We start from the raw sequence: 15,695 nt of genomic DNA, 5'->3' as shown, positions 1-15,695 counted from the left end.
CTTTTGCGGGTAAAGGATTTAGCACAGGCTCTTGAAGATGGTAAGCATCAAAAAATGTTAGCCATCTTTCTGAAAACTTTTAAATTTATAATTTTTTCTTAAAAACATAAATGCAAAGATTTCCGTATCTTCTGCATATTCTATAAAATATGAAAAGAGAAAGTTTTAAATTTGGGTTGCTGGAATATTGAGACTCAGAGAATTTGAAACTTTTTCCATAACCATAGTAAGGCTAAGATTTATTAAGCACTCAGATACATTTCATGTCACATGGTTGGTTTTCAGCTAAGACAGGATTGGAAGCAGAGTTTCCTGAATTTCAGGCTCTATTTTTCCTCACCTACAATGAACTATTTTGCCTGTGCACATAATGGGTTTCCGTTAGGAATGAAATATATTTTGTCCTGAATCTGTTTACATTTCAGGAAAAGCAGATCAGTTCTGGACCAGAGCTTGTCATATTTGAGATAAAATCTCTCTTCCAAATATCCCTCCCTTGCACATTTGATTTCTGATTGGCTTCCCTCCCTTTTCTCCTCCTTCTCTGGTTTTTATTTCTACTGTCTAGATCACATGTGTACCTTTTCTGCCTTTTTTCTTCTCTAGCTCCCTCTTTTCTCTCACTGAATTTCCCCTTCTCCTGTTTCCCTCTCTATTTACCTACACTGATTTTCATTACTTACATTCTTAAATTTCTGACCAAGAAGTACCCAGTGAAGACACAGCATATAATTAACATGGAGTTAGATTGGCTAGGGATTAAATAATGCTCCAGAAGCTCATCAACAACATTAGAATGGTAATGTTGGTGCCAAAGGATTCAACCAGCAATGGCAGCTAGTGCAGGGCTCCATGAGGTTGCAAAAGGGAACAACATACTGGTCTTCATCACCTTGGTTAGAACCCAGCCCTTGGATTCAGGCAGACCTGGTTCAAGTTCTGACTCTGCACTTCCTGAGAGTTTCCTCATCTGTAAAGTGGGAAAATACCACAGACCTCCAAGGACAGTTGAGAGGATTAAAGAAGACATGTTTCTTTGGCTCAGTTCTGGGCACATGGTGTGAGCTACATGATGGTAGTAGTTACGAAGGTGATGATTAGCAACTATATCCACCTCTTCTTTGGCTCCTTTCTTTCCTGGTCCCTCCCTCCATGCCCAGTCAGTGAGAACAATCATTCCACTTGGTTGTGTTGGCTTGATTCTCCAGGCTTTGGGATAGCAACTGGAATGGGAAGGTAGGAATCCCAGGAATATCTCAGCTACAAAACTTTATGTTGTGAAAAAAATCTTAGTGTTTGAAAAGCCGCAGAAAACAAGAACAAAACAATAAAAAGAAATATGTTTAACTGCAAATTATTTTTTTTCGAATACAAAGAGAAGTAAAAGAGGGAGATGGTAAATGTTTCTTTTTCCCCTGTTAAAATGCAGCCTCCTGCATCCTGGATCCTTTTTAATCACCTCTCAATAGGAAAAGAACACTGCTGTCTTCTTCCATTGTTCTCTCCCTCTATTCCTCCTTCCCTTATGCATCAAACCAATCTACTCGGCTTTCTCTCAGCTGTGGGAATTCACCACTCCGAGGAGAAATTTGGAATCCAGAAGATGACCTCTCCTGCTTCTCCAGAGAGCTGGGAAGGGAAGTTTTCTCTTCTGCCCCTCCATTTCTCTGCCATTCCTGTTTATTAAGCAAAAGTCCCAGATAAGATTTACTGCCGCTTTGCCTTTCTCATATCCAGGCAGCTCGTTAATATCACAGACGAACACCTTTCCTGAACACAGCCCTGCAGAGTTCTATTCCTGCTCTGTGCCCTGTGATTCTGCTGTATCGCCTTGGCAACCAATTAAAATACTTTAATGTGTACAGCGATATCATTCTTAATTCTGCAAAAACCAGGGCGACCTGCTCAGAAGGCTTTGGCATGCCAGTCAGTTGGTGTTCTCCTTGGTATCTGGCTGCATTCTGGTTTGACTTCTTTTTTCACCTCCCAATTACCTCCGAATCCCCTGCAAGCACCTACGTGTCGTTCCTAACACACCTGGCCTCAAGTCAAGCAACACCCTCATCAGCAAGGCAGGGGCTGGAAGAGATCCTGGGGACAAAATGGCTGATATGTCTCCTTTCGTTTAGCCTCAAGGGAAGATACCAGGAGCTCAGCCACGAGGCTGGCTAATCTAACCGCAGTTTCTTGCAATATGGCAAACATTATGCATTCAATAATTAAGTATTTAATGAATGCTGATTGCATTTCAGGCCCTGTGTTTGGTACAAAGGAGGACAAGACACCTCCTTACCCATGGAGCTTACAGTCTAGTAGAAAAGAGACATGAACAGACAGCACTGTACAGTCTGATACATGCTGTGGAGGCTGGAGGATAGCACTGGAGACTCTGGGAACCTGCGGAGGAACTTAAGACCAACCTGGGTTTGGGACAGAGGGCTGACTTCCGGAGGAACAGAGGCTACACTGGTACCTGAGGGTGGGTTGCCATCAGCCACATGGCGAGTTTCCCAAGTAGCTGGACAGTTTTATTCCTGCCTTCTCTAACACTGGCAGTTTGTCTGATGCCCTCAGCTAGGTGGTCTTCTTCAGACACCGTGGGATTATTTGCCTTATTTCTCCTGTCTCCTGTCTCCAGGCTAATGTTTTCCTAATAGGCCTTCAGGAAAGGGTGACAGTGAATGATCCACGTTCTGTTACATCTACTCTTGGTCCCTCTATGCTGTGCATGCAAGTGGCACCTGAGAGGCACATTTTCCAAAGTGAGCGGTGTTGGGGCCACGAGGCCAGGACTCACCACCCAACTTACGTGCCCTGCAATGCATTCTGAGGTTTGCAGTCCTCAGTGTCATGGGTTTCTGTTGATGCCTAGTTTTAAAAAGTACAACCTCAAAATCTTCCCTAAACATTCCCACAACTAGAGGGATGATAAATTTTGATGTGTAATCATATTTTCCTATTTTGTTTTATTAATATTTACACTTACAGAACACAAACCTCTTGTATAAAGTGGAGATACCAGTAGCACCATTCTCAGTGGGTTGTATGTAGAGTTAAATGAGATTCTGTAGGTAGAGCCCAGTGAATGACACATAGTAAGTCCTCCATACATGTACTCTGTTTGTAGAGTTGACCAGTTCTTCATCTGTGCTCTCGTAACACATGTGAACACCCTTTATTTTAAGATTTAATAACTGCATCATGCATAATAAGTAAGATGCAGTTAATAAATCTTAAAATAACTTGAAAATAAAGTTTAAGTGGTATGTGGTTTACATAAAAGACCACAAGCTATTTGGTAATATTTTAAGTAGTATGTGGTTTACATAAAAGACCACAAGCTATTGAGGACATGGATCCTGTCTCTCTCACTTTTGGAGCCCAAGCAAAGGGACTTTACCCATCAAAGACATCTTATATGTGTCTGTTGAACAAGTGAGACCTGGGAAATATTAATAATAACAATGCCTGACATTGATTGCCACTGAGCTTACTATGAGTCAGGCCCTGTGCTATGAGCCTTATAAGAATTATCTTGATATATCCTCCAAGTGATGCCATGATTTTTATTATCCCCATGTCTATAGCACAGGGAAATAGCAGTCCAACTGTGGTGGGCATGATAGCATGTGAAAAGAGAAACCTACGTGGAGGAGTACAAGCAGATGGCTAATCATACTGGGAGCTTATTTGGTGCCAGGCCCTGTGCTAAGCACTTTATAGGCATCATCTCATTAAATCCTCCCAATAACCATATGAGGTGAGCCTTACTATTTCTATTTCATAGTAACAACGATCAGAGTCACTAAGTAACTTGCCCAGAAACACACAGGCAGTACTCATGAATGGACAGCATTATCTTGTAAACATTAAGTAAACATTATCTTGTTTACTTGTATCGTCAGATGTCTAAGGTCAGAAGCAGCAGAAAATTGGAATACATATTTTAAAAATAATACTAAATACCTATTCCTATTATTCAGAAATAATTTAAATATATATAATTTTATTTTAAGTATATATATATTTATATATGGGAGAGGACAGAATGGGAAGTTATTGCTCAATGGGTACAGAGTTTCAGTATGGGGTGATGAAAAACTTCTGAAGATGGATAGTGGTGACGCTTGCATAACAAGATCAATGTACTTAATGCTGCTGAACTGAACACTTAGCAAAGGCTAACATGGTAGATTTTATGTTATGTGTATTTTACCACAATAAAAAATATAATTGTTGCAAAAACTGATAAAATTAGGGCTTTGGCAGCACAAGTACAGGGGCCATGTTTCTACTGGAAACGCTGTCTTCCCTTCATATTGGAGGCCAGGTCAGTTCAACTCATAAACTCAGTGGCAAATTCTTTCAGAGCCTCTTCTTTTCTGCCACTGGTATCCCTATGACTAAGTGTCAGTTAAGATGAAGTGTTTCTCTCAAGATCAAAGAGCACATGAAATTTGTGGTGTATGATGTAAGAGTTTAGTCATATGCAGAGTGGCACTGCCTATCTTCTTAGGGTTAGCGACTCATGAGCTAAGAGATCTTGAAGCTGGCCCACTGTATTTTCCCGAGAATGATGTTCATCACCCAAAAAGGTATTTAATAAGGTGATTCACAGCAAGAATGTTTCAGTCACCACATGACTTTATGCCTAATATAGCGTGCCACTTGTTTCTCAAATAGTTCTGTAATGGCTCAATTCATAAAGGGTTCATTTCTGCATAATGAGGAGTTATTTCATGATCCCATGAGGTCTACCACAGGCATGATTGTGTTTATTTATTTACTCTTCCATTAAAAAAAATTCCTAATATGGGCCAAGCTGTGGGCTGGGTGTTCTGAGCACAGTATTCAGAGATAAGATGAGTTGCCTGTTTTGTTTGTACTCGGAAAAAAGATCGAAGAAATGACAGAGATCTGAGATGAACTCAGCTACTATTTGAGTCCTGGAGTCTGAGCTCATGAGTGTCCCTGGTGTGAGCTTTCAAGACAGAGCCTGGTACATAGCAGGTACTTAGGAACAGTTTGTTGAATGCTCTGGCTTCTAAGCTGGGGATCTGGAGCAGTGTGACCCTGGGGACTGGCACAGGCCCCAGATGCAGGAAGCAGCTCATGGTGAACAGATTTATCTTTCCCTGCTCATGTTATATCACTTGCTTTGGATGTTCTTGCTGGTGTTCATGTGTGCTAGGGGTTTCAGGTAACCTGACCATTTCAGTGGAAAAGACTGGCTTTGTCTGCCAAGGACATGGAGACTGCTCCTCAGTTACCCAGTAAGCTCGGTCACCTGCTTGGAGTAGGGATAACTTCTTGTTTGGCTGCACTGAATCCAAGAAGTTGCTGTAGATACAGCTGATAGTCCTCACAATGGCAGGCAACAAGTCTGGCATGAGGGCTGCTGGAGAGACTTTATTACAGAGAATGCTTGACATGCGTCTTCCTGGTGGTATCTAGTCACCCTGATAGGAAGGCAAGTATCTAGTCACTCTGCCTCTCCTCTATCTGTTTCCTTCCCTTCTCTTTCAGCTTCAATTCTCGTTCAAGATATCCCTGCCCTATCCTGCCTTTTCTAGGTCCACATGCCCAGAACAGACCCTGCCTTTTCTTCCCTTGACCATACACTTCCTGACTTTTAAAACATCTTTTTGTTTTTCTAGGAAGTTTCTTTTTATCAATCAAGCTTCATTTTGTTCAGACTGAATTGCCTTGCCACCTGATATTTTCATAAACCGTCATTTCTTGAGTCTAAGAATTCTTTGTCTTAATCAAGTTTATTGGGTTATAATTTACATACAAAAATGTACCCAGTTTAAGTGTCTACTTTGATGTTTTGGTACAACTATATACCATTGCATAAAACATTTTCATTATCCAAAAAATCACTATAGTTTATGGTTTTGTCTTTTCTACAATTTTACATAAGTGGAATAAGACAGTATGTACTCTTTGGTAAGACACTTCTTTTTTCACATCTTAACATTTCTAAAATTGGATGCATCCTACAGTGAGCATGTAACATAGTAGTGTTTCTCTTTCCCTCTAAGAACTATAACTAAATAGACAATACATCTTATAATGAATACCTTAAAATCAATATCAATATCCCTAATTTTGATACATGTATGTCTCTATATATGTATGTTTGTATACAGGTATACTGACTAGTTGGTTTACCAATTAGTCTTGACTGGTTTCTGCACTGAGGAGGTGAGAATCTTTGCTTTGCTGTGCAGGTTACCATAGTGCCTATAAGCTGAAAACTGGTAGGAACTAAATAAATACTGCAGAGGGTGGCAATAGTGAGTTTCCAACAGTTTCCTAAAAATATCTTTTGCATTATGACTGAGCATGTGAACTCTGAGACAGCGTTTCTCAAATTTTGTTCCATGGACAATTAATATTACTAAGAGGCTAATACAAGAAAAGGGAGAAGAAAGGGGTGTCAGTGCCATAGAAATTTGGGAAATGTTTCTTATTAGGCTCTCACTTAGAAATTTACAATTCATTAGCATGCTAAAATGTGCAGAAAGTCCTGCAGCAAAGGGAAAATGTTTAGTTTTACTTTAATCTCAGGTTCATTTGACCCTGGCACTTTGTGGCACACCCATTACAGAATTCACCATGTGAAAGGCTGGTCTAAAGTACAAGCATGAATAAATAGAAGGAGAAAGAAAGGGAGAGTCAGGTGTGGTGTGTGCCTGTAGTTGTAGCTGCTCAGGAAGTCGAGGCAGGAGGATTGCTTGAGCCCGGGAGTTCGAGGCTGCAGCAAGCTATAATTGGGCCACTGCACTGCACTGCACTGTGACGGAATGAGACCCTGTCTCTAAAGCATAATTAAAAAAAAAAAAATGGGGAAAAGAAATTGAGTAAAGTTGTCCAGGTTGAGTATCCCTTGGGACCAGAAGAGTTTCAGATTTCAGATTTTTTTTTGGATTTTAGAATATTTGCAGAATACATACTAGTTGAGCATCCCAAATTGAAAAATCTAAAATCTGAAATTCAAAATGCTTTGATGAACACTTCCTTTGAGCCTCATGTCAGCACTCAAAAAGTGTTGGATTTTGGAGCATTTTGGATGTCAGATTTTCAAATTAGGGCTGCACAACCTATATCTGAGCTGGTCCCAGCTAAGCCAAAGTGATGTAACAGTGCTGGCAATGGGACAGATGAGGATGCTTTTCAAGAGTCAAGGGCTGAATAGGAACTTTTCTTCTCTCCTGAGTCTTTTTATAGTATGAACGGACAGGTGGGCAGGCAACTTTTCCTAAGGGGAAATGAAACAACACAAAAATATATATTGGCTAATCCCTTAGGTAACATGTCCCTAATGCACACGGCAGATAATTGAGGTTGAGTAAGAAAAACCTTATGCCCCACCCATTGCCTCAGAGCTTAGGCCATCCTGTGGGGAGTGAGCTGTTTATTGGGTTTGTCCACTGCTTGGTCAGACACCTTTAACTGACAAAACAAAAACAAAAACAAAAAACTGAAGTAGGTAATGGAATGGCTGTCTACAACACGGAGGAGCTCACTGCAGGAATTACTCTGATCGCTTAAGTGATAGTGAAGTTTTTCTCAGAAATAGCATTGATCCAATACACATAGAAATGAAAGGAAATCAGAGTGGGTCAGGTGAATATCAGGCAGAGACTAAAAGAAATGTGCAAGAACTTATTTTCCTTTCTTAAAATATTGTCATACAGTAAAATCGACTTTTTTCTCTTGGCATTTATTTCTATAAATTTTAACACATACATAGTTTCATTTAATTACTACCACAATCAGGATATGTAACAGTTCTATCACCTCATTCTGCCCCTTTTTGGTCCCATCCTCCCCCAGTCCATAACCCCTGGCTACCACTGACCTATTTCTCATCACTACAGTTTTGTCTTTTTGAGAACTCCCTTTCCTTTTGCAGTACTCTTTGGTTCCTTTTTTTTTTTTTTAAATGGGGATCCCTGCATGTTTCTGTGTGTGTGGAAAGAACTCTAGTGCCAGCTGACTTTCTCTTCCATTGTTACTCTTTTGTTATTTACTGTTGCTAACATTTATTAGCTTCTGTTATATGCCAGGCACTTGTGCTAAGCTCTTTATATATATTATATATATGTATATAATTTTAATCTCATTTTAATCATTTTAATCTCACAATAGCTGCATGATATAAGTATGCCTTTATTATTCCCATTATATAAGTCTAGAAACTGAGGATCAGAGAGGTTAAGTGACTTGCCTAAGGCCACACAGCTAACAAACAATTGAATCCTGGCACAAATACAGCCCACTTCACCATAAATCCTTAAATGCTACAGTAAGCAATAAAAGAGAGGAGACTAACTAGAAAAGAGGTGCACTGAGAGAGACTGAAGGCAGTGCCAGTGTGGGGCCATGTGGTTATTAAAAATGTTTGTAAATGTGTGTAAAGCTGGAGAACCATCTGGGTCTCTTGACTTCTCAACCTTAGCCCCCACTTTTATGTCTTCCTCCACCTGCTACATATGGTCCTTGCTGTCCCAGATGGCACCTATCTGCTGTTTTCAGGGGCCTGGGATGATTTTAATCCCCTTGCAAATTTAGCAAAAACCCCACTGTCTATATCACAGCTCTATTACAGGACACAACCTCTGAGACTCAGGAAAGGGGCTGGTCCACCTTCTGGTTTCTACCCATCCTCATTCCCTGATGTGTTTTCCGACCTCATTTTTTTTCCCCATCAGTTGCTTGCAACACCAGCTGAAAAGTTTCTAGGACAAAGCCACCTGGTCTGTGTGCTGGAGGTGGCAGGTGTGTTCTTGCTGATAAGGGGCAAGTAAGACAGAAATGTGTGTGATTGGCATGATGCTAGCAATGTAGGGAGGAAGTCCATCCCTACAGAACCCATGGCAACATTTGTGTTGGGGAATAGAGTGAGAAGCAGGAAAAAACGAAAGATAAAAATGTTAATGAAGAATTGGTGATGCGGAGGAAGTAGACCAGGTTCTTGCCCTGTGTATGGTTTTCCTTTGAAGGTGCTGTTTGGGGAAAGTGAAGTTAGTTAGGGAGTTTTCTCCTAGAATGGATCATAGTGCCTTAAGGGTTCTGGAAGTGAGCTGCGAAGCCAGCACATGCTGGGAAGAATCACACATCTGAATCATGGCCACGGATCATGTGGAGGCAAACAAAACAATGCAAAAATCAGGGTACCAAGGACCGTCTCTGGATGGCACTTGCTTAATAAGGGGCTGAAAGAGTGTGTGTAATTTAGAGTAGAAAGTATTGAGTCACTTCAACAACAACCACAGCTAACATTTACTGAGCACTTAATATGAGCCAGTCTCTGTGCTAAGAGCTAAGTGACATGAATCATCTCACTTATTTCTCACAACAACCCTCTGAGGTAGGTTCTACCATTATCTCCAATTTACAGATGGGGAATTGGAGGACCTGAGGTTTAAGTGACTCACCCAAAGTGCACAACTGTTGAGGGGCAGAGTCAGGATTTGAATTTGGGTATTTCTCAAACCCAAGTCCACAGATTCATAACTTCTCTGCTTTACCACCTATCCTAAATCAGAAATATTACTAAAGTGTAGCAGAATGAGGAAGAAGAGAGATCAGCTATTCAGGAACCTACAATCCTTTTGAAGGCTTGCCAAGTTCCTTTGCTTTAACTGTATTAGGGAAGGAATAAGAAGAACCAGTGGAATTTGCACCACCAGGACCTCTTCCTGGAGGAGTCTGGTGATCTTGCCTGTTGGTTTGAAATAAATGCACACTGCAGAAACCTACAGCTGTTTCTCAAGTTTTCTTTTTACACAATCATCTAGGGAGGGTTTTAGACATGTAGGCACAATAGGCAATTTTTTTCTCTCTATGGGCTGGCACCATGAGGTGTGACTATTGGTTCCACCCTAGAACACTGGTTGGCACAGGATGCATCAGGCCTCTTTGAGCCAACAAAAAGAGCTTGATGAGCTTGTTTTTTAGAGGAGTCTAGGTGAGCAGAACAGACTTTGGGCTTCAAAAGCTCATGGACAGAAAGTTAAACGAACTCTTTCAGGGTGCCAGGTTATCGGCAAGTCCTTTGAAAGAGGTGTTTTACAAAATGGTGCCCTGTGACAACAGGTTATTTATGCTCTCTGAGTGGAGTACTTTATACTTAGTATTATCCTGGCCTGAGCTCATCATAGAATCAAGTTCAATAATAATACCTATTACACTCTCCTGCAAGGGCTGTAACTCCTTCTACATTTTGTAGCATGCCTCATGTGTGGCAGGGCACAATAAACAGTCAATAATAATGTTCACTGTGATAATGATCTTCCAAATGTCTTTCATCTAAGGCTCTCAAAGTGTTTTGGAGATACTAATTAGTTAAACCTCACAGTAGCTGTCTGTTTTTATAAAAGACATCTTCCCATTTTACAGAATTTTAAATTGAGACCCAGCAAACATAAGTGGCTTGCCCAAAGTCATACAGCATGTCTAAATGAATCTTAATGATGATGCTTTGCATTTACATAGCAGATGTTTTCTAAGGCAGTAAAAGTATGTTGCAAAGATAATTTTCACGCTATCCTGGAGGAAGGTGGGTAGCAAGTAGCTTTTGACTAGATTGGCTGAACTGTGGCAGAGAGGGCAAGGAACTCAGGAGGATTTGACCAAGGATGTAAGTCCATTCCTCTGACTCTCTGAACAGACTGTGGCATCCAGACGACCCTCAGTTCTCTTAACTGTGGGATGCATGGTTGCTTTCACGGTTGCAAAAAAGATAGGTAATATTTTTGGGAGCAGAGGCACATTGCAGAACAGCAGCCATATTGACATCCAGAAATAGGTTTGTTCATATCCCCATTGAGGAAGGCAAAAGGGATGAGAGGAGTCACTTCAAGAAAGGATAGTTAGGACATAAAGGAATTGGGAAGTGGGGGTGCCAGCTCTGCTCTCTTGCAGAGCATCTTTCTAGCCCAGGTCCTGCCTGAACACAGGAGCCCTTGAGTTTCAGCCCCACGACAGAACTTGGTCCAGAGCAGCTTGGAGGGTGGGCACAGACGATAGTCTGATGTTATAAGTCCCTGCAAAAGAATTCCAGAGAGACCCAGTGTCTTAATGGCTGTCTCTTGTGTACAACCAGCTCTCACCTCAATTCCCTGCGCCAGAAGGGCCCTGGGAATCCTCTATAGTTCAAAAACTTGGTAGCTGTGGATCCATTCATCGCTACCTGTCCTTTGCAACATAGTCACATTGAGAAAGATGTAAACCACAACAAAAATATTCCAAGCTGATAAGGGAACTGCCTCCTCCCAGTGTGACACCGTTTCCTGAGTAAGTGATGATACTCCACTGAAAGGCAGGTCAGACTTCTGCAAGGTGGGGAAGGGAAGAGGTTGCTAGGTCTTAGGAATTCAAGGGGGATTTGCTGACCCAGAGATAGAGCTCTTTTCTCTACAAACAAGGCATGTTTGAGAACAATTTGCTTCCCCACCCCTACTCTGCCATTTCCAGACCTGTGGATTCTGATTGATGACTAGACCAGGGGTAGTGGATGGACTTAAAAAGAGTTCCAAACCCTTTTCTGGAATGTGTTCACTTACAAGCACAATGGCAATAAAAAGCCTACAGTGAAGAAATCAAGAGTGTACAGTGAAAAAATGTCCTGCTTCTTCCCACCCTCATTGTTGAATGTTTACACGTGCCCCATGGGTGGTTTAAAGATGCAGTGAACCCAGGAAGTGGTAGCTCTTAGAAGGAAAATTTCGGAAAGTTGTTCCAAATGCGTATCACAAGCCACTCCTCACTCCTGAGTAAGGAAGCAGTCCTGCAAGACCCTCCCACACGTTATTCCTCTTCAGAGCAGGGAGATGTGGGACACTGCTGCCAGCATTTAGACTCTAACGCTTGCTCTAGGTAAGACTTCAAGGAATGTAGCTTTGATTTTCTAAGTATGCCAATGGCCCAAGCCACAGCTTTCCGTGTCCACTTTGTTACACTGACTCCAGGGGTGACAGTGCAAATAATTCTGCTGGACTCACAACGACCATGTCCTTCTTTCCAGATGTGCCCTTACACATTATCCCACAACAAGGTTCATAGCCAGGTCAGATGAAGTCCTCGGGGTGTGCTTTCAGCGCTGGACAGAGCGATTCCCATTATCCAAACATGAAAAGCATTAATCTCCTGTGAGGCTTAACTGGGTCTGTTTGGTTTTTTAATTGCAGCCCCTGCTGTGTATCTTCTCTGTATTTCACTCATTTTGCAAAATGAGACACATCTGCAGAGCTCCTATACACAGCTGAAGTACTTCACTGCCCAGCCTTTGCTATCAATCAGTCCACCCACATAGATGCTTCCCTCCTGCACTATCTCCCGCGTCAAGTATCTTGATAGCTTGGAACAGATTATGAATGAGTATTGCCATAATAGCACTTTATGACTAGGGGTGGGAAGATGGATTTGGGTAAAATTCAAACAAAACCTGACATTTGGAAATTTCTGAGAGATCTCAAAAGCAACAAGCAGTTGGATTTGTTTTCTCTCTTTTGTTTTACCCCACCCTCCGTGCATTTCCCAGGCACTAGTTTGGCCTCAGAACAGCAGAAGTGAAACACCAAAAATATAATCTAAAAGGCTTTCCTTGTTCTACTACTTTCTGGACGAGAGGAAAGGAGAACCTAGGAAGCTTTAATAGTTCTAAAGAGAATTCTTAGAGGGATTAGATAGGCTCAGGTTTTCATTGTATTTGAGTAAAATGATCACTGCCCACAGAAACGTATCACTGGGAAACCACCAGCAGCACTCTGGAATGTAACTAAAAGAAGATAATCTCTAGCTCCTTGTATACACAAATCCAACCTCTACGTGGACATGATATTAGCAAATAAGATCTCTCTTACCCCATCCATGTGGATTCTGACATTAGGCACTAGCCGGAAAGGACTGGCCTGCAGACGTCTGGGGTTGGTCCTGCTTTTCCTGCCATCCTGCAAGGTCATCGTGCCAGGCCTGCGGAAGGAGCCCCCTCTCCCGGAGCTCTGCCCTGAGCGCACTCCATCCAGAAGGCGCACGAGCAGCAGGTTGGCCGGCAGCGCCTCAATGTTGGAAAACACAGGCGTCCTGCATTCGGGGCACCGCAGCTCTTTGTGGGCCTTGAAAACCCTCTGTAGACATGGTTTGCAGAAGGTGTGCTGGCAAGGGAGGACTTTGGCTGTGACATCGAGCTTCTCAAAGCACACAGGGCACTCCAGAAGATCAAGTAACGTCAAATCATCCATTTTATTTCAAAACTCCAGTTCCCACCTGGAGGAGCAGCGTCCACATGGTAGGGTCAGTTGAGCCACGGGGGCAGAGCTGGTCTCTTGAGAACGTCAGAATTTTTGCCTGCTTGAAGGAGGGAGAGGAGAGAAAAAAAATGTGACTGCTCCGAGAGGTATATCCCACCTACATTGAGGCAGTGTCTCATAAGGCAGTTTGCAAGTACTTTGTTCCGGCACCCAAGTTTCAAATGACTCATTCTGATTCAATGCTAGCAGGTATAAGACTCAACTCGTGCTTGCTGTGAGGATCAGAGGGAACATTCAGCACAAGACTGACTGCTTATTGCCTATGTGGACAGGAGAGCAGGGAAATAAACTGGCCTGCTGAAGTGGCCCCCCAACCCCTCTCTACCAGCCAGGGCGGGAAGAGGTCATTTACCCCCTGCCCGGGGAAAGCTCCTGGACAGTCTCAATTCTTACAACAAAGCCCCCTCCGAACGCAATTTCTGTGAAGCTATCTGCTCCTCCTCCTTCCCCTAAATCTAAGTGTATCTATTATCTGCACCACATGCAGATTAGTTTAGGTGGGTAAGTTTATCTGAATCTCATGCAGATGTAGAATTATTTCCTTCACAATATACCTTCCCACATGATTCTAGCAATGTACAAGAAAAATTTCCACTAGAAACCCATTTCCAAAAATTGTTTTGCCTTAACCACAGGTCAGGGTGCTTGGAAGCTTTGTTTCTTTTCTTTTTTCATCTTTTTTTTTTCTCTCCTCATCCCGATTACCTTAGGCTCAGAGACAATATTCCTCCCACAAGGTAAAGTAGTGCAGCCTGTTTAGTTACTTTGACATTGTTCTCAATTTCAAATGAAGCAGATAGGAATTCTGGATTGTGGTCACGACCTGTAAAAACCGTACTGGGGCAGCATATACAGGTAGGGGTCGTGTGTGTGTGTGTGTGTGTGTGTGTGTGTGTGTGTGTGCTCTGAAAACAGTACTTGTTCCAGAAACAAGTTTCCTTTTGGATGTATGAAAAGAAGCCTCCAGTTTAGAAAAGTCTGGAAGAAGTCAGCTGTCCCTCACAAGTGCCAGGGCTTCGGTAAGCACCGAGCCCAGAGGTTTGGCGAGAAGGCCAGTGGCCCCACTAGCGACTAGTAAGCAGGACAGACACGACGCGAGAATGACCGATGGCGCCTCGCCTTCCTAAGCCTCCTCTCCAAAGATGTCAGCGCGGCGGCGGGCTGGGGAGGCGTGTGGGGGCCACTAACCTTGTGCGTGTAACTTCTGCTGTGTTCAGCTCAGCCCCCTCCTCCGCGCAGCAGGGGTGCGCTGCGCCCTCCAACCGGCTTCCTTTCCTCCAAGCGCCGCTGCTGCCACCGCTTTGAAAACTTTAACCACTCAGTCTTACTCATTTCAAGGGATCGCCTTACCCAGCCCTGTTAACGCTTTCACTACCAGGGCGCTGCCTACTTACCACGCTTTTGTTGTTGCAATTGTTAACTTTATGATCTTTCCTTCAGTTTACTGAATTGTTTCTGGGAAAAGATTGTAAGAGGTAAAATATAAGCCAGTCCCTAAGGCCAAGTATTTACAAAGTTCATATTTTCACCTTTCCCGTTTTCTGTAGTATCCAAGGAGTCAGAACCTGCTCCATTATAAACATACCAAAGTGATTGTGTTTATTTTAAATCTTTATAAGGATTTCCTGGGAAGGTCAAAAGTAAAAATGGTCAAGCTATGAAAACAAGGATAAGTCGGACACCTAGAAAATATTGCTCTTTGAAAATCATAGTCAATCTCTGAATTTAGAGATAAGAGGGACTTTAGTGATCTTTTTGCTCAATCTGTTTAAATTAAAAAACTAGTGTCGCGTATATACACATACGTGAAAAATCAAAGCACAGAGAAGATTTTTCAAAAAAGGACAAGCAGTGGCCTCCAAGCTCTCCTCCTGCCTGTTTTCCACTGTAGTCTTTTCATATCCTCAGATTATGCCTATATTTCTATTTTTTGATTTATCGATAATACATTTCATGTAAAATTACAAAGGTATCCGATTAAGTGAATAATAACAATCTTACTTAATGCCAGGGTAGTCCTTATCTGTGTCAACCACTGTTCTAAATACCTTACCTGTGTTAGCCCTTTAACCCCTTAACAACCCAAGGAGACACTAAATTATTCTTTACTTTCATTTTGCAGATGAGGGAACTTGAGACACAGAGAGGATAAATAACTCATCTCGGGAGTCACAGCTAGCAGAAGGCAAGTGGGCTGTGCTCTTAACAATGTCATGGAGTGATATAACTTTAAGAGGCTGGCCAGGCGCAGTGGCTCATGCCTGTAATCCCAACACTTTGGGAGGCCGACGTGGGCAGATCACAAGGTCAGGAGATCAAGACCATCCTGGCCAACATGGTGAAACCTCATTTCTACTAAAAATACAAAAATTA

The 15,695-nt window shown here is 42.3% G+C and overlaps 1 protein-coding gene across 6 annotated transcripts in view; it reads right to left on the bottom strand.

The window, feature by feature from the left end:
• Nucleotides 1–14,646, bottom strand: part of SH3RF2 (SH3 domain containing ring finger 2) — a 127,199-nt gene extending 112,553 nt beyond the window's left edge. For 2 of the 6 annotated variants that reach the window (XM_004042754.5, XM_063706847.1), the window contains exons 1-2: nt 14,511–14,646; nt 12,876–13,359 (exon numbers count right to left, since the gene is read on the bottom strand). In XM_004042754.5, coding sequence (XP_004042802.3) covers nt 12,876–13,253 — 378 coding nt within the window. In that variant the 5' untranslated portion in view covers nt 13,254–13,359; nt 14,511–14,646. Of the gene's footprint in view, nt 1–12,875; nt 13,363–14,510 lie in introns of all 6 variants that reach the window. The other 4 variants (XM_055387298.2, XM_019028373.4, XM_055387296.2 and 1 more) reach the window with 3 other exon arrangements.
• Between the last annotated feature and the right edge of the window lie 1,049 nt (nt 14,647–15,695).

Source organism: Gorilla gorilla, chromosome 4 (assembly GCF_029281585.2).
Source record: "Gorilla gorilla gorilla isolate KB3781 chromosome 4, NHGRI_mGorGor1-v2.1_pri, whole genome shotgun sequence".
NCBI lineage: Eukaryota > Metazoa > Chordata > Mammalia > Primates > Hominidae > Gorilla > Gorilla gorilla.
The sequence above is the reverse complement of the archived record's forward strand: the minus strand, read 5'-3'. Positions and strand labels throughout refer to the sequence as shown.